This window comes from Marmota marmota, unplaced genomic scaffold, assembly GCF_001458135.2.
Source record: "Marmota marmota marmota unplaced genomic scaffold, marMar, whole genome shotgun sequence".
NCBI lineage: Eukaryota > Metazoa > Chordata > Mammalia > Rodentia > Sciuridae > Marmota > Marmota marmota.
The window spans coordinates 33,391,876-33,417,893 of record NW_025999900.1 but is presented as its reverse complement, the minus strand read 5'-3'; the positions used below and the strand labels follow the sequence as shown (position 1 = coordinate 33,417,893).

Sequence of the window (26,018 nt, the reverse complement as noted above, 5' to 3'; positions counted from 1 at the left end):
ATTAATAGAGTAACAACTGTCAAATTTCAATTGCAAATATTCATTCCGCAACCCTACCTACTAAATTTTAAATCACAAATGGCCACATGTGTGGAGCCCTGGCACTCCATACAATGCTGGTAAGACAGAAAATTGGTACCACCTTTTGGAAATCTGTTTGGTAGCATATACTGAAGCTGAAGAGACAGGCACATACTCTTCAACCTTAACTATTCCATTCCTAACATAGACCTAACAGAAATATGTAGGTATAATCACCAAAAGACATGTATGTCCCAGAATGTTCATAGCAGAACTCTTTGTAATGACTAAACCCTAGAAAAAGTGTAAGTGTCAATCAACATTGGAATGAAATCAGTTACCTTTTTACAATGGAATCCCATTCTGCAATGAGAATGATAAACAATAGCAATATGCAACATCATGGGTGAATGAATCTCGTAAACAAAGCTGAGAGAAAGAAGACAAGCACTACATCATATATATCTAGGATTCCATTATGGAAAGTTCATGAACAAGCAAATTTAAAGTATGGTGCTAGAAATCGAAATAATGGTATCCTTTGTCAATATACATTGACTGGGTACAGTTTCCCTCAGTATCATCAGAGGATTAGTTTCAGGACCCCCTGATGATACCAAAATCCAGGAATGCTCAAGTCCCTAATATAAAATGGCACATTATTTGCATATAATTCATGTACATTCTATTTCAAATCATCTATATATTACTAATATTACCTAATATAATGTAAATGCCATATAAATAGTTGTGATAGTGTATTGTTCAGGGAATGATAATGACATGGAAAAAAAACTCTACATGCTTAATACAGATGTAATTTTTTTGCCTGAACATTTTCAACCTCAGATTGAATCTGTAGATGTGAAACCGGTGGATATTTTGTGTATCTTTATCCTCCAGATTAGGACATGTTGAATTTTTCTAGATATGCAAGTTTTTTAGTGGAATTTGATTTGAAAAACATATTCTCTTATATAGCCCTAAGTGTTCATTATCTATTATATCACATTGCTTTACTCTGCAATTTTTTCTCACCCATCTTTAAAATATTTTGTCATTATCTGATAGAAATATATATTTTTCTATTTCTTTTTGTCTAATTGCCAGATTGATGGGGCCATAACTTATTTTCTATATCTTAATTCTTGGCTGTTATTAAGTGGGTTTCATTCTTTGGAAATAAAATACACTTTATCTGGAAAAAAACTTTTTATACTTCTTTTGAATTTATACACATGAGACATATGGGGGAAGTTTGGAAAGTTTAACACTGATTTAGTATATGTCATCAAGGAATTAGATGTTGGTATTTTAACAGTATTTTTAAAGTTTTGTCTTTTAAATACAGATGGAAATATAAAAAATAAAGTAATATGATTTAGACCAAAAAAATCCAGTGTTGGAAAGTGGATGGAAAATAAATGCAATGTGCCTGGCCAGTAGAGTTAACCAGAGAAAGAACAGGAAAGTACATGGCATTCATCATGCTACATTCTACCATTGCACATTTGCAATTTTTAATAAAAAAGATTTTAAAATAATCACTTAGAAAATCCCACCAAAACAAACAATAAGCTTATTTCAGGCTTGTAGAGTTTGAAGGGGCCTATTTAAATAAACACACATAAATAATTTTATGTCACCATGTACATACTTAAGCATATATTCACCTACTAATAGCATAGATTTCCCTCTAAACCTCCATAAAATTCAATGCTAATATTTTGCCCAAAGAAAAAACCTGAAGACTGTTAATTCAACATATCATTTCATATTTCTCTTTTAAGTTCTTCTAGATCAAACCACATTTTTGAAGTGACAGGATTATAATTTTTCATGCTTTGCAACCAGTATTTAATGCTTTAAATCATGAAAATTTAATTCCAACTCCACAATTAAAACTATCATCAGAACAAAAATTCTGGATTGAAAGATTTTAAACTATTGTTATTTATGGAAAAAATAATACACTAAGTAGCAGATAAATACCTTATTTCACTAAGCACAGGAGAAAAAATAGTTCTGTTTTCCCTCTTGGTTTGTTTAATGCTGTCAGTAAATGTTTTCCAACACGCAAAATTGAAAAAGATTTGACCAAAGGGCATTCCAGCCCAGAGAAGGAAACCACATTGGGAAGTTCTGAGAATAAGGAGATGCCCCAGGACACAGTCCTTCTCCAGGCATTATGAGCATATGCAAATGCTTAGTACACAGACATATTCCTGCTTAAATTTCTGTTGCATTTGTGGTGGAGAGCAGGAGGATGGGAATACCATCTTCTGTGCCTCTCACAGCCTTCCATGGTGCGTAAAGGAATGGACCTGGTATGAATGTCAAAATCCTGGGCATTGGTAATGTAGGGCCCAGAGTAGGAAGCAGCCTGTGGCTGCTAGAACAAAGTACCACAGACTGGGTGGCTTAAAAGAAGTTTGTTTTCTCACAGTCTCGGAGGGCAGAAGTCAAAAACCGAGGTGTCAGCAGGCCATACTCCCTCCAGAGGCTCTAGCAGGGAATTTGTTCCTTGCCCTTCCAGCTTCTGACAACTGCCAACACTCACTGACCTGTGGCTACATCACCCCAGCCTCTGCCTTCAACTTCACATCTCTGTGTGCGCATCTCCTCTCCCTTTGCCCTTCTATTATAAAAACACGTGATGGCATTTAAAGCCCTGATGATCCAGCCCTGAAAAACCTTTTATTTCAAAATCCTTAACTATATCTGCAAAAGTCACTTTTCAAAAAATTATAAAAATCACAGGTTCTTGGGACAAGGATGTGAACGTAACTGGGGGGGGGGGGTGACATCACCTCCCACAGCGTCCATCACTTCCTCTTTGTCCACTGTGTATTCTTCGTGATCTCAACCTGTCAAGCTTCGCTTGTGGCTCCACCTGGGATACACCTTCCTGCGGCTCCAACCCTTCCCAGTACCCCTTGCAACTCATTTTCAACCTTCATATCCCAATTGATCACTCACTTTCTACTGACAACATCACGTTCTTCTGGTCTGTTTTCCTTCATGGAAATCAATTCAGCACTTTATATTTCATCACTTATGTCGCTCTTCCCCTTGAAATTCCATGAAAATAATTGATCATGCTTATTTTGTCCAAAGTTTTGAACTGTTGATACTAATAGCCGAGGTCAGCATCTCCTTCAAAATGAACATAGATGGGACCAAGGGCAAAAAAGTATGCAGCACACCTGGAATATTATTTGCTGTCACTCCACCTTTGTGGAGGTGACAGTGAAGAGGGTTGGAAGAAGAGAATGAGCTCCCAGGATGGGCTGCGATCCCTGTAAGGGTCACTAATTTATAGGAAGAAAGAGAACAGGGAGTTGGTCACTGGCTCTTGGAGATGAAAATGGCCAGTACTTTTCCAAGGAAAACAGACTCATCTATCATCTTTGGCATGTTTCAGGGTTACTAACCCTAGGCATGAAAAAGGATCACAGATTCTTAACTAAGGTAAAAACAGGACGAATAAACTTGTTTCAAACCCTAACTGCTTTCTAAAAAGGGTGGTCCTAACGACTAGGGTTGCTTTATTTCTTTTGTGCCCCATGTTAAAATAGATTAGGATAAGCAAAGAGTGTGGGGGGGGCACTTAAGAAGTCATGAATTGCTCTGCATGGTGGAACAGAAAGCTGACTGAAGGGGAAAAGATAACTCAATTAAGCAGAGCTGTAGATACTGTTAAAAAGAAGGCTCTGTTGCCACAGTGGTGCATGCCTACAGTCCCAGCTACTCAGCAGGATGATGCAGGAGACTTGCTGGATCCCAGATGTTTGAGACTAGCCTGGGCAACACAGTGAGAATCTACTTTAAAAAAAAAAATGTTTTTCAAAGAAAAGTCTCTTGAGGTAGCACAGCAGGAATTAAGGAATAGGTGCTACATTCTTTGCTGCCTTATGTGGTGTAAATACTCACTTCCACCTCCATAAAGTAACCTTCACTCTGTCTACCCAGCTTGCAAGAGAACAACCCTGAGCAGCAGGCACAGCAGCACAGATGGGTATGTGCGCTGAGCTTAGTACAAACATGGTGTTTTAGTCAGCTTTTTTCACTGCTGGCACTAGAATACCCACCCAGAACAATTTCAGGGGAGGAAAAGTTTATTTAGGGGCTCATGGTTTCAGAGGTTTCAGTCCATAGACAGCTGGCTCCATTCCTTGGGGCTTGAGGTGAGGCAGAACATCATGGCAGAAGAATGTGGCTGAGGGAAGCGGCTCACATGATGATCAGGAAGAAGAGAGAGGGGGGGAGAGAGAGAGAGAGAGAGAGAGAGAGAGAGAGAGAGAGATTTTCCACTCTACAGATACAAAATATATACCCCCAAAGCCATGCTGCCAATGATCCACCTCCCCCAGCCACACCCTACCCACCTTTAGTTACCACTCAGTTAATCCCCATCAGGAGATTAATTAACTGATTGGGTTAAGGCTCTCATAACCCAATCATTTCTCCTCTAAACCTTCTTGTATTATTTCACACATGAGCTTCTGGAGGACATCTCATATCTAAACTATAACACATGGATATGGGACAGGCAGCAAGAGCTAGTGAGAAGAGGCAAGGAGTCTGGATCCCACCACAACCCAGCACCAGGGAGGACACAGACCATCTTCCCTGTAAAGCAAGGTTCTCTAAGGCAGTACCACAGTGATGCCGAGATAAATCAGCTCCTGTTGACAGAGGATGATTTTCTGAGGAGCAGGACATAACCTAACAGAGGATGAAGTAGCTTTAGGAAGCTCCTGTTTCCATAGCACAGAGTTAAGGTTTTAGAGACCAGAAAGATCTGGTTTTAATCCCTCTCCTATATTTAGTGGTTGTCTGACACTAGGCAAGTTAATGAGCCTCCCTACTAGTCTTTCCTCATGAAGAAAGGGGGTAATAAGCATACATGCCTCTCTGGGAGGATCTATATCAAGATTAAATGAGATCGTGCATGTAAGCTGCTTAGTTCAGTTACTGGCATATAAGAGGTGTTCAATTAACATTGGCAATTTTTACTCTTATTCTCATCTGTAAGGTCTTCATTCCTCAGCTATTGGACTGTAGAAATTATGTGGAACATAGCAGGAAGAGAGTAACTTCCTTAGGGAGGATGCCTGAGAGGGTCACCACCTCTCAAAGAGCCAAAGTGCCAGTGGGATGTGATGTAGACAGATGTTAAAGTGACCACCTTCTTACAGGCTGTCCACTTGAGCAGGCAGACCCACGTCTCCTGCCTAAGCATACACAAGCCTCTCACCTCAGTCCTCCACTTCATTGCCATTGAGCCCCTAACCTGCTGCAGCTTCTTCATCTTCACTCTGTATGGAAGGAGACAGCTCAAAAGAGCTCATCTTTTTTGGTCTGGCCCATGGGGTCCTGTCTGCTCTCCTTGCTGGAAAGGACAGAGAGCCTGAAATGTAAATGCCCTGCCCACTGTGTGCTCTAGGCATCACTGCAGGGTGAACTGGTGGCAGGGAATTGCCTCACCAGCAATGATTAGGGATATTCAAACTCAAGTGGCAAAGTAAGGTTGTAGCTAAAGCCCTCAGTGAAACTACCCTGAGCATAAGGCCAGTGATGAGCCGTGGGCAGCTGTGGGGAGAAGGTGAAGGTGCCCTCGGGGCACAGAGTGTTTCAGCCTATGGGTGGTTAGGGATAGGGCCTGCTTCCCTCAGCAAGCTCTCCATAGAGACCAGTGCCAGGGCATTGAACCAACTGGGCAGACAGCCACAAGAGTGACAGCTTCTAGCTGGGCACAGTAGCACATGCCTGTAACCCCAGCAGCTTGAGAGGCTGAGGCAGGAGGAATTTTGAGTTCAAAGCCAACCTCAGCAATTTAGCAAGGCTCTAAGCAATTCAGTGAGACCCTGTCTCTAAATAAAATACAAAATAGGGCTGAATGTGGCTCAGTGGTCAAGTGCCCCTGAGTTCAATCCCCGTACCCCCCCCCAAAAAAGAGGGTAGCTTCTCTTCAACAGTGCCTATGTACCATGAAATAAGCCAGATGAGTCACCTAGGTCACTTCTCATCTTTACCACCACACCAAACAATGAGCTTCAGAGCTGAGGAAACCAGTACAGAAAGAGGAGAAGTAACTTGCCCAAGATCACATATCTTATGTCCATGTAAGATTCTAATCCAAGTCTGTTTGACCCAGAAGCCCCAACTCTTTTCCCTATTGCAGGGCACAGCTACTGACTACTGATCCCCACACATAACCAAAGCACAAGAGAGCTAAATGATCAACTGGCAGACAACTGGGTAGTGGAACATGAAGACAACATTGCCTACTATGTATGTGGTATGTGGGTAAATGGAATTAAAGGGGAAAATATCACTGCACCTTTGAATAGACTGGAGTTCCACAGAAAAAAAATAGGCCCTCTGTCAGGAATTCAACACCAAGTTACAGAAGCAGGTATACCCACTGCAGAAGGCTTCACCACTGATTAAGGCAATGCAGGGATGGGTATCCAGTCAGGGACATGGCTTAGACGCTATAGGGTAAGCCCTCAGATGAAGGTTCTGCCTTGTGAAGCTTTTAATGTTAGAAGAAAATCCAAATGCCTGGCATTAGCTTACATAAAGAAGAACTTGGAGAAAATAAAATGATAAACCAAAAATTTGTTTTCAGAAGTTTCTTTTATATCCCCAAAGCATGTTATCAAACTATAAGGAACTCAAGCTCTTTGGAGACTGGCGTAGGCCTAATAATCCTGTGTATACACTGGTGGAAGCTGCCCACTGCCACAGGCACCTACCACTCACCATTCCACAAAGACATTTTATAAGCAAGAAGTGACGGTATATCATCTTTTAAAGGAAGAAGACAAAAATATACTCAATAACAAGGCAGGCATTTCTATGGTTGTTTTGTTTCTGAAACACTGACTGACAGTGACTTCAAACCCAAACCATCAGCAAAGTGCTGATGGCCTCCTTTAGCTTCCACACTAAACCCAAGAGTCTGACTGGCTTCATACTAAGGTAGGGAAAGCAGTTCAGGAGGTAAGGCACAGTCCATGGCTGAGATGTGAGCAGAGCCACGTGGGACTCTAGTCTCGCTCTCTCAGCACACACAACCTTCCAACATAACTAGTAACATCCGTAAGCACCCGGCTCTGCTTTAAATTAAAACTCCACCAGTTTGTCACTGATTCACTCCTCAGGAAAGCTGAATAATTTCCATCTTCAGAACATAGACATGGCCTAAGTCTAGGCCAACATGGCAGAGACAAAAGTGTGATTAGGAGCCTCATATATGCCCAGCTCCTAGGACTAGAAACCCTCTTTGGTACCCTGACAGATTTGGGTTTCTGTTTGATGGACTGTACAGTGGCCAAAATACTCTCTTGCCTTTTCCCTCTCTGACAGACTGGGGACTACCACCAAGAGAAGAATGCTATCAAATGCTTCATGAGGATGATGAAGAAACTACCATGAATTAATAAGCATTTGTTTTATTCTGGAGCCAACAAGGCAGTTTATGTACATCCTTTCTGATACAATTCTTTTAAGCCCTTGAAATAGTTCTCCAAGATAGCAATTTTAAAACAGCATTTTATGTAAGTGGAAATTGTGGCTTGAAAAGGCCAAGTGACTATCTGTGGGCTACACAGATCACACATATAGTAGAAACAGAATTGGGATCCACATCCATGTTTTTCTCTCTCCAAAGCTTTTGCTCTTACACAAAAGTACTTCTGCTGAGTTACCTTAAGCCTAAAAATTGAAGACATACAGAATGTGCACACAGAACTATTACCTGAGAGCCATTACTGGGCCAAAGATTTCCCCCACTTGGTACCCCACGATGACAAAATAGGGCCTCACATCAGAAGGGGCTTCTGCACCAATATAGCACACCTGATTTGCCAGTGTACAAAAAGTGTTTCAAAACAGTTTGTCAAGACATTCAAACCTTAGGAAAATGATGTTTTATCATTCATAAAAACAAAACTTGAAAATTCTAATTGGATTCGATATACTTACGTTAAAAACAGTAATCCAAATCATAAATCTAAGTAAATTATTTCAAGCCAAATCTCATTTTTAATACTGAATAGACTGAAGTATTTATAATGCTAACTACATTGTGTAACACCAGGTGCTGTATTCTTGAAAGGTTTTAAGTACCATCATTCTGTTCCTCCCTCTAGGCAATAGTTAGTCACAGGGAAATTTAAACTCATTCCTACAAAACTCTCCCCTTGCTTGTGACCTACAAGTTATTTCCAGTACAGATTTAAAAAGCTCATTTTATGGGGTAGAAGGTACCTTGCTTCCTTTGACCTCAACATTCATAGCACTATAATGTAGCTGAAAATAAAATCAGATTTTAGAGGGAAAAGAGTTTGAAATATTATATTGAAAAGTCTTGGCAATAAGATTCCTACCTTAAAGCCTTTTATCTGGGAGGCTGGCTTACATTGTGATTTTTTAAAAAACCACATATATTTTAATAGTGAAGGATTATTTATAATGTTAAGTGCCCTTGGTGTTAGTAAATCAATTTATGAAAGTGAGAAATGCATTTTTTTCAGCAACACTCTTTATTAAAGTACAAAAACAATCAGATGTCAAATTAAATGGAATCAAAGTCCATTTAATAAGCTATTCTCTTAAATTCCAGGTTTAAAAAAATAGCACCATTCAAAGTGGTTTCAAGCAGGAGTTCTTAAGTATCAATGATGAGCACGTAAATCTATCTAACAGATTCATAAGGAAATCAACACAAAGAACAATGATCAAAACAGGAAATCCAGACATTTGCTATAATGTGTATGCCAACCCCAGATATACTTATCTGGGAGGGCACAAAATGGGTGATGACCGTTGTACAATAAATGCTCTCAGCGTTACCACCACCACTGGTTTTATAGGGGCTGACACTTCCTCCAAGTACACATCCCCTAGCACAGATGTTCAAATGACACATCAGGCTTTGAAGAGTTTTTGTAAATTATTATTTCTTTAATATCATCTCAGATCAGTCACTCTGAGGAATTCTTTTGAAGATTGTTGGAGAGGAAAGAAAAAGAGGGCTTTCCTAGTGAGGGGACAGTGTTTGGCCATGATGGTAGGTGGAGTGCCTTGGCGAGCAGAGGGTATCCATAGCTGGCGGGGGTTGGCGAGGTCACCTAGAGTGAGAAGACAGACAGGCATGAGAGGGTAGTCCCTCTTTCCACCTCTGAAATAGATAATTAGAAACCAAGTTCAATCTCAGAGCCATATTATTTCTGAATAAAAAGGGGGAGAATATTTTTAGCAGCTTCAATTTCCATGGAAAAGGGAATATCGTGACTTTTGTCTGTCTTTATGTAAGTTGTGGTATTTGAATGTCTTTTGGAGACAGCACAGCAGTCTCCCCTCATCTACATTTTAGCTTCACTTGGTTTCATTTATTTATGGTTGGATATCTGAAGTCTGAAAATACTAAATGGTAATTCCAGAATTACATGATTTATAGGTATTAAATAACTTGTTGTTATAATTGTTCTAATTATTATTCATCATTGATATGAATCTCTTACTGTGCCTAAGTTATAAATTAAATTTTAATATGTACGGGTTCAGTACTATCCCCTTTCAGGCATCAATAAGGCATCTTGGACCATATCCCTCATGCATACAGGGACCAACTTTATTTGAATTTAAATTCAAATTATTTCCTTCCTGAAACAGGTTGGCATAGCAGTACTGTAAGCAAGTGGTCTACCAAGTCCATACATAAAAGTATAACAACTGACCAATGAAGAGAAATAACTATGTACAGAAAGGAAAGGCACTAACTCAAACAGAACTGCTCATGCAGGAACCAAGGACTTTACTGTATCAGCAAGAATGAGGCTCCCCTGGATGAATCAATAAATGTCAGGTCCAAAACGAAAATGTAGGTTTCCCTTTCTTAAACAGTACAAAAGACTAAGCTTCAGAACTAAATAAATGAGGCCCGGCCTGATGATGGGTACTAAGCAAAGTCACCGATGTTTACATGCAGTCCAAGTCAAACCTAAAATTAGAAATGGAACAAATGACTGTCCCAGCCACATTTCAGGCTCCAAAAGGAGAGGAGACAAGCCTTGAATAGAGAGATATAAAGTATAGCAATTGACAAATCAGTTGCAACTACTAAATGCTAAGCACTGGGACAGGCCCCTCACCTGTATTAGGATACCTAGCCCACAAGCAGCTGGCTCTCCACCTTCCAGAAAGCCATGGGGTTTGGGGGAAGGCTTTGAGGCAGGGAGTAGAATTGAGGCCAATTCCAGGGGCAGTTATATGTTCATTGCAACTGCATTTTTAAATTTTATTTTATTGGTACCAGGGATTGAACCCAGGAGCACTTAACCACTGAGCCACATTCCCAGCCCTTTTTATTTTACTTTTTAAATTTTGAGATGGGAGTTTCATTAAGTTGTTTAGGGCCTCACTAGTTGCTGAAGCTGGTTTTGAACTTGCAATCCTCCTGCCTCAGCCTCCAAAGCCACTGGGATATATTATAGGTGGCAACTGACTTGTAAGCCAGAGATTTTACTAGTCAATTACTATCCACTGGCTGAAAGTTATTAGTACTCTGGCAAAGACTTTCACTTCTCTAGGTTCTATTCCAGGGATCTCTATTAATTTTGACTGTGCATTAGTACTCAAACTTTTTCCTCATTTAAAAAGTTTGAGTACTAATCTCCAATATTCATGTTTATAAATTACATGTTTATAAATTACATGCATGGCTTAGTGTTCTAATACATTACGCTGATTATAAAACACATATGAAATATTACTCAGCCTTATAAAAGAATGAAATTATGTCATTTACTGGTAAATGGATGGAGCTGTAAAGTATCATATTAAGTGAAATAAGCCAATTCCAAAAAACTAAAGAAAGAATGTTTTCTCTAATATGTGGATGTTAACTCACAATAAGGGTGGGGGGATGCTAGGGAAGAATAAAGTTACTTTATATTAGGTAGAGGGGAATGAAGGGAGGGGAGGGGATATGGGAATAGGAATGATAGTAGGATGAATCAGACAATATTACCCTATGTACATGTATGACTACACAACCGGTAGTATTCTGCATCATGTACAACCAGAAAAATGAGAAATTATACACCATTATGTATGATGTATCATAATGCATTCTACTAGCATGTATAACTAATTAAAACTAATTTAAAAAATTTTAATTACATTTTAAATTTTAAATTGAAGTTGTAATGTTTTCTTCCTTTAACCCAGTGGATCAGGGAGGTAGTATAACCACATCATTTTTGTCTTTCCCTCTAAAACTGGATAAATCCCACTTCATGCATCCCTAAGTCTAAGAGAAAGCAATAAGAAGAGGGATAGGCCCTCACACCTGGCCTCTATGGCTAAACTCATATCCTTATAATAATTAAACCTTTCAAGAGACAGCTTGGAACAGCAACCAACAGGGTCTTCCCAAGCAAAGAAGTACACACTGCTGCTGCATGCTGGTATGAGAAGGAATGTTACAGAGAAATAAACTCACCTGAGCTACTAACCTAACTCTTCCTCACCTAACCAGAGTTAACCAGAGTCAGAAACCAAGTTGGCAGGAAAATAAAAACACACTTTTTTCTTCTTTTGCCTGACTATAGTGGTTCTATGATGTTGAGCAAGCTGCTCAATCTTTGGGAGCTTTATTTTTCATATAAATATTGCTGTTAGCTTTGAGAATGACTATGGATTCTTCTACACATAAAAATCTTGATTTGGAAAAAAAAAAGGTTCAGATAGCGGATCTGATATCATATTAAATGTGAATCATTAATTAAATGTACTGACCTAGGAAAAAAGCATGAATATGTTTGGCCGACATTTACCACTTCCCCCAAACTCCATCTAATGATACAGCAGAAGATGTCTAATGAGCTCATAGCTGAACCAGACCAGGAAGGTGAGGTAAAGCACTACCTTTTCTGAGGCATGTTGAGGCTAACTCTAGGGAAGACACATTCTTCTCTTTCTCTGCCAAAACAGATACCACCACACATGCACAGCACACTTACATACACCTGCAAATGTGCATGAAAATCAAAGAATGGCATGAGATAAAGGGAGCAGGCATCAAATGCATACCAAAGAGAACATGGTGTAGAACAATATAAAATACCATGGGAATTGCCAACTGGTTGTTAAACACACAGAGTGTGATAGAATACTTTACTTCTAAGGGATTCTGGCAGACTTAAGATTTTGAAATACTCATTTTGGTCCATGGCAGAACACCAAGAAAGCACAGAGGACTAAGGTTCCAGTCTCACCCTAGTACTCTGGCAGTGTAGATGTTTCTTCTAATGAATTATCCATGTGCTCCTTAGTTTATTCCTCTATAAGAAAGTTTTGTTAGAAAAAAAAAAGTAAGACCAAGTTCATTATTTCATGTGGAAAAAAAGCTGGAAAAAAATCAAGCAATAGATAAATGGCTAAATATTTGACAGTACTCAAGAAACCATTAAAATATCTTCATAAAAAGTATATAAAATAAATTATTATTACCATGTTTAATGAATAAAGGAGGACAAAATTAAACCTAGAATACTCTAATGGGGAAGGAGCATTAAAAATCATGGAGCCTGGTAATCCAAAGCCATGATTTTCCTTTCCTTTCATTTTCTTGGAAGTACTTTCTACATTTTTAAAATAAAGAATGTATACATATATATGGGAAAATATGCTTAAAAATTCATGGATCCAAAAACATAGTCAACTCTTACCTATCCATAAGAGGGAAATAATTCTGAGCAGAGATAAAACCTTTATAACTGATGCTTATGTGCCAGAAAGTAGAGGAGGGCTGCTTTCAATTCCAATGCTTCCTTTTATGAAAATAGAAACTTTGTTCTCAAAGAATTAAGGCTAGGTATAATCTCACCATCTCAAATTCACCTGCCAAGTCCCTTTAGGCTTCTCAAAGCTATGCACTTTGTTAAACTGATATAAACATCAAAATGCAGTCTTGTATGAGGTCTATAACCTAAGCCGCATGGGATCCTCATATATTGGATGAAAAATCATTTGTATGAAAAGGTCGGGTGGGAGAGATAGCACTAATATTCTCAGAGAGGATAGTACTAAAACAAAAAAAATGGAATTTCCATTTTTCCTTTGAAAGATCTCCTTAAGGCAATGTAGAATTGCAAACGATGACTGTGAGGAAAGACCATTTGGGGAAGTTTTGATGTATTGAATGCCATTAAATGATCATTTATTCCTCTATAATATGAACTCTTTCTTCAGGAAAAACACTTAGGTACTTCAAAATTTTGAGATAACAGCTTCCTACTGTAGGCCACAATGGAAGCATTTATAAATTGCTCATTTTAGATTTACTGAGTGCATCAGAGAACTCTGCATCTTCTTCTTGCTAATTGGGCTACCATTAGGTAGAATAAAATCTCCTGCTCAGTAATCTGATGAATTTTAAGGGAATTAGAAGACCACCCAGCAGCAGGACAGTGTGAATGACAGTAAGTTTTTAAAAGGCCAAATCAAGTACCAGCTGGTAGATCCAAAGTGAAGGAGTGAGATCACAGCCCAGAGCTCTCCCCAGAAAGTGAGCTGGGGTTCAAGCCTTCTCACCCCTTATAGGGACACAAAGACCCAACAAGAGTGGGATTATGTCTGTTCCCTCCCAGTGCATCTGTTCTTCAGGGGATCTGTGTTCAGGGTCCTGGGGACTGGGAGGTATCTACCTCACAGGCCCTACCTCTAGACAGACTATCTAGGCAGGAAACGGAAGCTGATGGACAAACCCAGACAGGCCACGTGCTGACAGAGATGATGAGAGAAGCTGCAAGAACGTCCACACCCAGAGCAGCAACCAAATGGCTGTCTATTCTTAAGGGTCCTGGAAAACCTGATGACTTCATTGCACTCATGGTTATTTGTACTTGCTTCTGGAAAACTCTGTATATGGTTTCGCATGGCTAACTGGAATAAAAATGTCACTCATATTCTAGTACACACACACACACACAGTCACGTGCACACATGGAGGAAGGGTAACAGGAAAGAGTTGGGGAAACAAAAACAAGAACCTGAGCTGGGCTGAAAGCTGGGTCCACAGGCATCTGTGTCGGCCTCTCCCACTTCTGCTATTTGCTTAACTGTGCACTGGACTGACCCCAGAGAATGTTTTGTTTTATTTTGTTTTAATGTTTCCTTTGATCCAGCAAAGATAGGTGTAGGAAAATAACATCTCCCATTTCAGGGACAGGAATCTGATTGACTAAGCCAGTTCTTACTCCCCGTGAAGTTGGATAAAGAGGCCTGAACTCAGCACTTCCATGCCCGATATACCTGGCAACATGCAATACTCAGGAGGCCAGGGCAGCAGTTTCCGGCTCAAACTCTCCACAACAGAACTGAACACCTGCAAGGATACTGGGAGGGGAAAACATTTTGGAGCAAAGAGAATTAAGAGAAGCCTGAATTAGAAACTGAGATCGGCAGAACCTCAAGATTACTGTCAGGGATGGGACACGGTAAGAAGCAGCAGTAAACATGAAAAGGAGAGAGCAAAGAAGTATGGAATGGGAGGCAGCAAACTCACAAGACCAAGCCTGGGCTCTGTGTGATGATGTGTCACAGGTAATGGGTCACAGGTGTCTGTCACATATAAATCAGTGTGTTTGTAAACCACTGCAGATGAATTACCTTTGTGTGGCAGTGGGTGTTCCACTAGTGACAAGATAATAACATTGCTCATAGAGCTGAGCACCTTCTGTGAATCAGGCATTTTATAGACGTGTATAGTTCAGTTCAAAATACCCTTGGGATATAGATACTATTCCTGTTTTAAAGATAAGAAAACAGCCTCAAAGTCCTGACAGTCCCAGTAGTCAGTATTTTACCATAAATCAGTCTTATGTCTAAATCTGTGTTCTGCAATAGCAGGGGAAGAACACAGGGAGCATAGGGACTCAATATCCCCAGGTGCCTCTGACTGTGACCCACTGGTAAACAAGAGGACGATTTCAAACTCCCAGTATCACACTAACTTAGAAACTCAAGAGCAGGGTAAGGTGGCATACACCTGTAAACCTGCTACTAAGGGGCTACAGCTGGAGGATCCTGAGTTTGAGGCCAGCCTGGACAACAGTCCCAGAAAAAGAAAACAGGAAGGAAAAAAAAAATCACCCAAAACAAAGAATGGCCTGTAGGTGTCACACAGTAAGTACCCTCTTGGCCAGCGGCTGTCAGGATGTGTGCTAGGTGCTTAGTACCTCGTCAGCCACATTCCAGCAGGAGCACTGCCTAAGTCTGATATCTCCCCAACCACCACCGGCTCTGCCTTTGCAGTTGGTCAGAACCCATGAAGAGGAAGACGGTGAGTCAGCCCTGAGACTCCTACTCTGAACAGCGGGCTGTGTGGAGGCACAGCGCACAGATGGAGTCTCCTTTTTAAATGAAATGTTTTGGCACCAGTCTCTGTCAAGAGCTTTCCCTTGTTTCCATCTGGTTTTAGCACTGGAATGCATACATGAGAGAATGGAAAAAGAAACCTCAGTTGGCGTGCTAAACCACTAGAAAAGCTGAGGTGGCCCACAGCACAGTCTTGGAATCCTTGCAGATGAGGACACTCGCTGCTCAAGAAATATGGTCACATTGCTTTAGGGAAGTGAGCTTTCTGTTCCTCAGATCTAGCCCTGTCCTGGAAAAAATATCACAAAGCCTGTATACTAACCAGGCATGGTGATGTAATCCCAGTGATTTGGGTAGGTGAGACAGGAGGATCACAAGTTCAAAGCCAGCCTCAGCAACTTGGTGAAGCCCTAAGCAACTTAGTGAGGCCCTGTCTCAAAATAAAAAAATTAAAAGGGTTGGAAATGTGGCTCAGTGGTAAAGTCCCCTGAGGTTTAATACCTAGTTAAAGAAAAGAAAAGTGTATATATTTTGGAGGGAGAGGGGCCTGGGTGTGGGTCAGCTCTGCTGCTCTCCAGCCACCTTGTTCAGGCAGGGAACTCACTGAGTGGAAGCCTCAGCGATTTCATCTGTAAAGCAGAAACAGTCACCAAGGCCCATGAGGAGGAAATGAGATGATATATGGTAACTGCCTAGTTATCTGATGTCAGACTTCTATTCACAAGGCTTTAAAAAGATAAATATTATTAATACCAGTTTTCACAGGAAGAGTTCTAGAACAAGGAAAATTAAAAAAAAAAATAGTCATTTACTTTTTCTACTACACAACTGAACAGAAAGTTATATGTACAGGCACAGTGGTGCAAGCCTGCAATCCCAACAGCTTGGGAGGCTGAGGCAGGAGGATCGAGAGTTCAAAAACCAATCTCAGCAACTTAGTGAGGCCCTAAGCAACTCAACAAGTCTGTCTTTAAATAAAATATAAAAAAGGGCTGGATATGTGGCTTAGTGGTTAAGTGCCCATGGATTCAATCCTGGGTACCCTAAAGAAAAAAAGTTCATATGTGGCCAGGTGTGGCAGGTCATTGTCAGAAGACACCATGACTCTCCCTGGGGAATGAGTTTTCTAAGCCTCAAATACATTCACTAATACTGTCTCCTAATATGTAGATTTAATAGCCTGGTTAAATTAATCACCACCCAATCAAAAGCAACCAAAGCTTCAAACTTCAGGAGACCAAAGTCACACCCAGACCTGATTATCGCTATAGCTGTGTGAGGTGCTGAGCAAAGACTCTGGTCTGAGAAGTCTTCTCTCACAGAACTCCTGTGCCTACAGGGGAAGAGCAGGAACTGTGGCTAAGGGAACAGGACCCAGAATCTTGACTACATGGGTTCAAATTTCTGTTTTGTTACAACTGATGATCTTAGGCATTGGATCATTGCTCCACGTGGCTTGCCAGCTCTTGGTATTGTCAGCGCTAGATCTGAGGAATTCACACTTGTGCTCAGTTTCCTCCTCTACAAAGTGAGAATAGTAATAGTATCTACTTCATAGTATTATTTCAAGGTTTATATGAATATTTGCAAATGTTATAGAACCGTGCCAAATGCAAGATGAAAGCTTATTTTCTTCCATATAATTTTCTAAAACAGTTCATATTTCCAGCAATGTTTACCACTTCTATAAAAAGAATAATATATGTCATTACTATGCTTGTTTTGCATTTCTTCTTTGCTGCTAATACCTTTACAAACCTCTGATTTCAGTGAATTTCTTTATTTTTTTTTTCCTGGATAAAATGCTTAGATGTCAACTCACCACTACTGAATAAACCATTTTTATCAAGGCCAAATTCCATCAGTCTTGTATTCTTCCCTTCTCTCCCTTCTAATATTTATAAACTTTTGAGAAGAGAAATAGCCTGAATTAGAAAGTAGATAAAAGGATTTTCTTTCTTATGCCTGATTGCTGACAATTAAATTTGACTACCTTCATTCCACTAGCAACCTATAAAGAATTTTCTCAAACCCTCATAAATGTCTAAGTGACCGTTTTTATATTAACAACCTAAATTTCCTCCCTAATATTACATGCATGGAATATGTATAATTTTTGGTATGAAAACCAAAATGACAAAATGCTCAGTAGGTAATTTATTCTAATAATAAACTATTTTTAACTTAGCATGTTTCTAATTTGATTTTATAGACCCAAATAATCATGGGAGGGGACAAGTGGCTGTTGTGGGTGTTTGCTTTACACTTTGAATGCATTAACAGTGCTAAGTTATAAAATAAAGATTACACTATAATCAGGTATATAGTAAAAGCATATAATCAGGTATGTGGTAAGCCATAAATCCAAACAGCATCCTCCATTAAGCCTCTATTCATACCTAGCAATATGCCAGGTGCTATAGATACCAAGAACACTTCAACTCTGGTCTTCAAGCAACCTAATTATGTTTCTTGCAGACAACATAATGCTGTCGAGATTTATCTATATTGCTGTATGTGCTGGTAATTATTTCATTATTAGGTAGTATTCTACTACATAGGTAAAATTTTTTTTAATCAATCACACATAGATGAAAATTTATTTCTGATGTTATTATAAGTAAAACTTAGGAACACCTGTGTACAAGTTTTTATTTCTCTTGTGTATATAACTAGGAATGGAGTGTATACTTGACTTTATTAAAAAATACTGCCAATTTTTTTTTACTAATGTAGTTATGAAATTTTTATATTCCCAACAGTACAAGAGCTCTTTGCTCCATATGGCTTGCCAGCTCTTGGTATTGTCAGTGTTTTTAATTTTTATCCTAGTTCAAAGGAAAAATTGGAAACCAATGCTTTAAAAATGTTAATCACAGAGGGAACTTGGTACACAAGAACTGATAGACTATTTGAGAAGTCAATTGGGGAATCCACTGAGAGATACTCAAATCCTATCCCAAGGCAGTGTGAATGAACTAGAAAGATCATTTTTTCTCTTCACAGAATTACAGCTGAAAAACCCAAATAGATCATCTCATTTCCCCCACTCCAGCACCTTTTTGGATATCTCCAGAGGATACATAACCCACTCTGAGAATAGTAAATTTTAAGATTACAATCCTCTCTCTCTCTCAGGTTACAGATTATACCAGACACTGGAAAAAATTTCACACAAAGAAATATAAGCAAAAGATTGTTGAAATATATATGTATCACACTCATGCATATTTTGACAAACTTTTAAAGTTATATCACCCCCAGCTTTTTCTTTTTCTTTAACTTAATTTTAACCATTCTCCAAGCAGCATGAAACATTATTTACAGACCTTGACCTAATTGGACAAAGTCTGCCTGTTCAAAATGAATAGCTGGTTTTCATCAACCAAACCACAAGAGTTGAAGGGCCCTGACTCCCAAAAAGCGTAGGCAGATAAGTCGTTCACACTAACAGCAGCAAGGAGACTGTCTTTGCAGAGCTCAGCTGGAACTTCACAACCTCCTGTATGAGGGAGGTAAACTTACATCCCTTGGCTCAACAGGAGAGAAGAAGTGCAGAATCCTGCTTGGTTGGCTAATGAAGCTGCCATTTCTTCTGCCTCAAATGCTACTCACCCACACAGCCCCCTTTAAAACTATTAAAGTCCTACTAAAATTTTCCAGAAGCTCTTGGTTCCTCCAACTAGGCCAAATTCTCTTCATAATGCTTATTTGTATTTTTCCTTTTTGGCTTTTTCACAGTTTATAATTATGTTTATTTTAATGTGTAACTTATTAACATCTACCGCTTTTTCCCCCACAAACTAGGTTAATTGCATGAATTTTTCTTATAACTATACACTTGGCACCTAGAATGCTCAGCACATAAAAAGCACTTAAAATTATTTGAATGACTAATTTATAGTTAACTAAAGCATTACCTTTTCTGGTAATACTACATTATCAGGACTGACATGCCTCTAGGCTTTACATAAATTGGAAAATAAAGGTGGTTACTTCTTCATCATTTATTAGGAAAAAATCAAACTGCAAATAATGGTGTCATGGTTGCTTGGCCTTTTCCTGCCCCAAATTCCATCAGACTGTTCTCTGCAGGGTCTGATCTATTTTATCTATCCATACTCTCTAAATTCAGAAACCATGAAAAATATGAAGTTTTGCAGAACAAGAGATTTTCCTCCATTAGAATGCAACAAATAAGCAATCCACATCATTTCAGACTTTAGCCTGAAGGACTTGGCAATTTGTAAGGGAAACACAGTTATCCAGTAAGTCCCAGGTCATCATCTTCTATGGCAGAAGAAATGGTTATGCTATTTCACTGAGATGAGGTTGTCATAGTCCTCATGTCACGCTCATGGACTTTATGGTCAGAAATAGGCAGACAATTGCGTACACCTAAAATCCAAACAAAGCTATTCTCTTCTCAGTTTATAAGTATATATTACATACAACTCAAGTGGCTCCTGGACCACCCACCTTTCCTTCAACTACCTGCCTACTGGAAATCTCAATGAAATATTGAGCAAATACAGCTTAACAAAATTAGAATCATTATGCACTGGGCCCCTGATGTTCCATTCAGATTACACATAAAACAAAATATACTGGAATGTATTCTATACATTAATGGTATAAACAATAGGATCAAAATTCAAGAATATGAAAGTATTTTAAGGTTTGAATCATTAACAAAATACTAGAAAGGTCTTGGGAAGGGCTACTACTTTCTTTCACTTAGTCATTATATACAAATTGAGACCCTACTGTATGTCAGGCACTGCTTAGCACACTAAAGAAATACAAATATCTTCTTAAAATAACCAAATTTTATTAGCTTACTGTTTATTTGAGGAGATATTCCAAGGTTCATTTCCTCACATTCATTTAAATAAAAGCTTTGCTCTAAATACTGAAAAATTGTTCTTACCAAAGTGCTGTGTTCTTATTTTAACCTGTCTTACAAATTTATATATTCTGATAAAAAGTTACTTCCATCTTGAAATGAATTCTGATAAATAATCTGAGGCTTAGTTTTTTAAAAAAATTAAAAAGGGGGCCAAAATAGGTTTATTACCAAACCACAACAGAAAGGAATTTAAAAAAAAAATGAATTAAGGTAAGCTTAATTATCCCATTACTCTTCTACAATAAATATTAGGAAAATTACAAATGCCTCTGGTGCTCAGATCAGTATCACCCACCCATGGAAATTTATCCAAATTTTATCTCAGAAAACTCAGTATGAATCCACAAGAAATCCCACAGATCTCCCATAATCACAAACAGAAAGAAAAATAATCCAACAAAATCTAAGCTTAATAAAACAGATGCCTCTTTCTGACAAGTGATGGCTGTCAGGCAAAGCAATGATTTGTGAACCAAATCTTTCTCATGTTACAGAACGTGCCAATATTTATCTCAAGACAAACTGTTACTAATTATTGGCAACGGTCTAGAAAACGCAAGTCAATGAAACTCAAGCTGCTAGTAATGACAATTATGCAAATACTAAGAATTGTTCTGGAAAAAAAAAAAAAAATCCGCAGAGGACAGAGCCTTCCTACCAAGGAAGGCATGAACAATCAAATGTGTCTGCCAGACCCTCTGCAGAAACTCCTAATGATCTGGAAATACATTAAGATTGAACCTCACTGCCCTTCCACCAGAAGGCAACCAGAAAAACAGAGGCACCTCAAGTTAATAAGAATCAGAAGGTGACAACAGAGGAATCAGAAAAGAAGAATGGAAGAGCAGACATCTACAAAATGATTATGACCCTCCTGGAACCCGAGAATCAACTGTTTAAAATGGTAGTTGTAATAATAACACGAATATTTGTTTTTCGTTACCTGACAGGCAGATATAAGTTAAATATTCGCCTTGACCTCCAGTTGCCAAAAAAGGAATCTTTTTCTTTGTCCTCCTCTTGACTTGGACAGCTCCCAGCATCCTTTCATCAAGAGGTGCAAAAATTTCCTTGCTGATGGCAGATTTGGCACTCATCGTAGAACAAGTGAGGAGGAAAGGGAGTCAATGTTCTAAAGAAGGAAAAGAAAAGGAAAAGTTGGAATTGACAATATTGTAGGGGCTCATAAAATAATGAGCACCACACTGATTCACAGGAGTACTTTTCAATATGCAGTTTAACTTCTTACTTGCTTGAAATGCATTTCAGAAACATTAAAAGCAAGGTCTTTGTATATGTGTTAGCCATGGAAAAATACAAACAAAATGAGGATGGCTCTTTACTCCCTGAAAATGTCAAACACAATGTGAGTGGAGCCACACGGAATGAGATCTGAGCAGCTAGTTGATTTCTACCCCAATTGTATCTCACTCTAACTGGCAGTAGGCACCCACTTTACACGCATTCTGTAAGGAATGCGATTTCACATTTCCAGTTGAGAAGGCTTTCCACCAACCAACAATCCGTAAAAGTTCTTTATGTCCCTTCTACAGCTCCTTTAACTCTAATAATGTAAATCTATTTCCCTAATTCCATTTATAGTGGAAATAATTATATCATCTTCTACATAATAATTATATATGCAACAAAAGATCATTAATTTAATCACTCTTCAGCTGTTTTTGATCAAGCCAAGTAAGGAATTTATTTATTAGCCTCATGCACCAGGCCCTAGTTTCCAGCCCTCCTCTGCATCTTGTTGCCGTGCTCTGGAGTCTTGCCAAGTTCTCCACATTTTTCTTCAGCCAAAGTGGACACAGAATTCTTTAAAACTATCTGACTAACCCAAAGTATTTTGGAAATGTTACCAGGCAGTTCCCACATGTTCTACTCTTATGGTTAACTGGCAGTGGGCGCCCAATAATTAAGAAAATATAGCAGTATGTTGCTGACTCACATAACCCTGCCCCCCACTGCCCAACTTACATGCACAGTTATATTTAGTTTTCCAGTAGTTGTACTTCCCTGATGATCTCAATTCTGCTTGTGTCTATTGTATTCAAGGTCAATTTGAACACTAATTCTTACTCGAGCAACTTAGAAAACGTTCTCTATTCCATCACTCTATCCATAAATGATCTATTTAATCACTCACCACCCAGCATGTGTTTGGACAATTAGAAAATCAGAATTAAAGGTGCAGAGAGAGCCTTTGGGTTTGTCATGCAGGTTATATTGAGAACTCAGATATCCTGCACATGGATCAGTAGCACAGCTATACATAGTAACAGCAGTTCAAAGAGTTGATCAGAAAGCTGTAAAATTGAGCCAATCAGTGAACAAACATCTACTACATGCACTTTATGCTTAATATTAAAGATATAAGAAAAAATTAAACTACCATCTATGTCTTCCAAGAGTTGACTGCTGACCATATAGAAGGTTTCACTTAAATACCAATGATTTATCTGAGGAATAGATGAGAGGATTTTTCCCAGTACAAGATTCACAAATGCTACCAACACAGCCGGCTTCCTGTAACTTGTCCACACCTATACCTTCTTGGTGGGAAAATATATATTAAAAACAGAAAGTCCCTCTAGTTAAAGAAATTTCTCCTAGTCTTAATTCCATAATGAAGCATGTTTCCCTAATGACACCAAGAAACTATATCAACTTATAACACCAAAAATACATACCTAAAGATGTAGACATTAGAGAGCTACCCAGATCTCCTTGTGCTTGGCGCACAACATTTTTATCATTACCACCAGGTTCTTCATGCTGGCCAAGAAAATGACAATGTACTGACCACTAAACTGACATACTGTCATTTCCTACAGGTTAGCAAACAGAACATCCCCCATGATTTATATGTTCTTAGGGGGTTATTACATTTTTTTTCTTTTTGGTACTAAGGATTGAACCCAGGGATGCCTAACCACTGAGCTATACCCCCAGCATTTATTTAATATTTTATTTACAGACAGGGTCTGGCTTAGTTGCTAGGTGCCTCAACAAGTTGCTGAGGCTGGCTTTGAACTCGAGATCCTCCTGCCTCAGCCTCCCAAGCTGCTGTGCCACTGTAACTGGTTACAATTTTTTAACTATGATTTTTTTTAATGAGGATTTTTTTTTTTTAAGATACACTCTAGCTCCAAGGCCTCTCACTTCTCACCATTTAGGGACATGTTTAAAAAGAGAGAGAGAGCAGTATTCATGCAGTGGCTTCAAACCATTCTGTAAGCAAGGAAGAAAGACATTCCCCAACACATCAGGCACTCCCTGACCAGTGCCTCCCAACGGGCATGGCTTTTGCTTTTCCATCTTAGTTTGCATTTTTCTAAAACTAGTTAAAAAGAAATAAAAAGATCACTTTATTGTGCAAAAATCCATCAGAAAAATAAGAAAACAGATGCATAATTTTACCAAATTCTTAGGAAATCCTTTTTTTTCTTTTGGAAAAACTTTTGAGAAATGAAAATGACCTTTTGTTGTTTTTATCATACTGATATTCAATGGCCAATAACAAATAGGGGGGGGAAAGGGTGAGAGAGAAAAAAATCAGTAACTTCACTGAGTTTTGAAATCAACAAACTCAGGTTCAGATTTTAACTGCAACACATAAAACCTGTGTGATTTGTGTAAATCTCAAAATCCCTGACCCTAAATTTACTTACTACAACATGAAGATATCTTCACCTACTTCCTAGAATTAAAGAACTAAAATGAAACAATGTGTGCAGATCATTGATTCCAGTACCTGAATAATTTTTTAAAAAATGCTTAGTTGTGGTGATTTTTATTAAATTTCCTACTATAATAGAATAATAAAAGAGCCTCTGAACTTGTATAAACTGAACAAATGTAACCACTCACACAAGAAGGTATTTATAAAAGTGAAACCCAACTTTATTCACTAAAGCCTCACTTTTCTCACTCATGGGCATGAAATTCTCTATGTATGATAAATGGTCTCTTAGATGGCAAGCTGTGCACTAAATGTTATGAGAATGAAGAATTTATAGACTTCAACAAGAAATTCACTAGTAGATTATCAGATTCATTCTATGAAAAATCATCAAAAGCTTTTGTTAGGGCAATGATACTAATGAGCCTATGTAGAGCACATACGTGTTGAGTATGTTTTCAGTGTCACACTGGGAATGTAATGTATCATTGATAAGAAGGGAAAGAATAAGAAAGTAAAAGGGTGACTCTTGTAGTTGTGTGTCAATAACTTTGAAGAGTGTCTCTACAAGAATCCCAAATCAGGTTGTGTTTGTGAGTCCAGCATGGAGGGCTTTTAAAATGCACAGACTCCTGCACCATCTTTCATAACCACCAAATCAGAATCTTAAAATCTGTCTTTCAAACAACTCTCTGATTCATACTCTTCCATGCAGTCATCCTGCCACCTAATTTAAAATCCATTACCCTAAAGAGAAACTTTGGGTCTGGACTAGCAAGGTGGAAATAGGAATGAAAATGAAGAATCAATTCATGAGAGAATACAGGCAGACAGTGCACAGGATTTCTTTTTTCTCTTCATTTCACCAAGCAGCTTTAATGAGTTCTTAAATCTTTGTTGGTAATTCAATGTCCAGTCCAAGACCAGGGTCCCATTTTAAGGAAGCAAGATAAATACAAAAGCAATCATGCACCAATGACCACTTGTTACTCCAATCTACATGACCCACGGAAGCTTTTTCTTTCCCAGGTCCATAGCTTCTATAGGACACAATTACAAAGCTTTTTCATCCAAGAAGCCAACCTAGTATTGATTTGCAAGTCAAAGCAACTGGCTGTCTTGAGTGGTAGTTGCAGAAACTAATCACAGTTCTGATCTTCTTCAAGGTCTTCTTCATTCATGCTTTTCTTACTTTAAGCCATCTATTTAATACATACCCACTTAACTGGTGCATGTCTAATGTAGTGGGATGGTTTTCCACCACTCAAGTAACCAGAAAATAAAATAACTATTTAGGCAAGTATTAGAAACTGAAGAAAACTCAGGGGCAGGACAGGTGAAATGCATAATTCAGGGCATACAGGTGTAAGGTTTTGTACTCAGATAATAACACTGTTGGTTTTCAGTAGAACTGATATTTGTCCTCCACTGGCAAGAGACTAGGAAGGAGTAGGGACCTTCAGCCAACCAAAAACCACCACTGACAAGGCATTCATTATCATGCAGGGGATTCTAGGGGAGCAGAGCCTTAAATATTTCTCATCTGAGAGGAAAGAGAAGTGCCATCCATTCAGCTTAATACTATCAGATCCTTGATTTATCTAACATCACTAACTCTTCTCTTTATCTAAGATTATTAACTTCTCTCTTCTAATCCCATGTTTAACATACAGCCTTTCCATCATGTTTTGGCCCTGGTTGTGCCAACACAGGTATGATGGACTGTGTGCCAGCTAAACTCTGTGCTGTAAATGAGTAACCACAATTCCTGGTTTTACACATCAGCCTCATGAGGCAGTTAATGTGATTCAACTCTGAGGCAGATGTACTTGATATGCTGAGAGCATATGTCAGTGTCTCTGAAGCTCAGAGCCAAGGTGATGTCATCCTGGAAGACTTTGGGAGAAAATCAGCTGGTCTTCCCTAGTGCATGGGAACACGAGTGAGATGAACCTAAACAATTTAGAAATGAGAGAAATAAGATTACTGTCTAAAATTGGA

At 38.8% G+C, this 26,018-nt stretch overlaps 1 protein-coding gene across 3 annotated transcripts in view; it reads right to left on the bottom strand.

The window, feature by feature from the left end:
* Stxbp6 (syntaxin binding protein 6) overlaps positions 1 to 26,018 on the bottom strand; it is a 249,728-nt gene that overhangs the window by 152,032 nt on the left and 71,678 nt on the right. For 2 of the 3 annotated variants that reach the window (XM_048798730.1, XM_048798729.1), the window contains one exon: positions 21,270 to 21,458. The exons of the other annotated variant lie outside the window; for it this stretch is intronic. In XM_048798730.1, coding sequence (XP_048654687.1) covers positions 21,270 to 21,423 — 154 coding nt within the window. In that variant the 5' untranslated portion in view covers positions 21,424 to 21,458. The remainder of the gene's footprint in view (positions 1 to 21,269; positions 21,459 to 26,018) is intronic. 3 annotated transcript variants of the gene reach the window in all.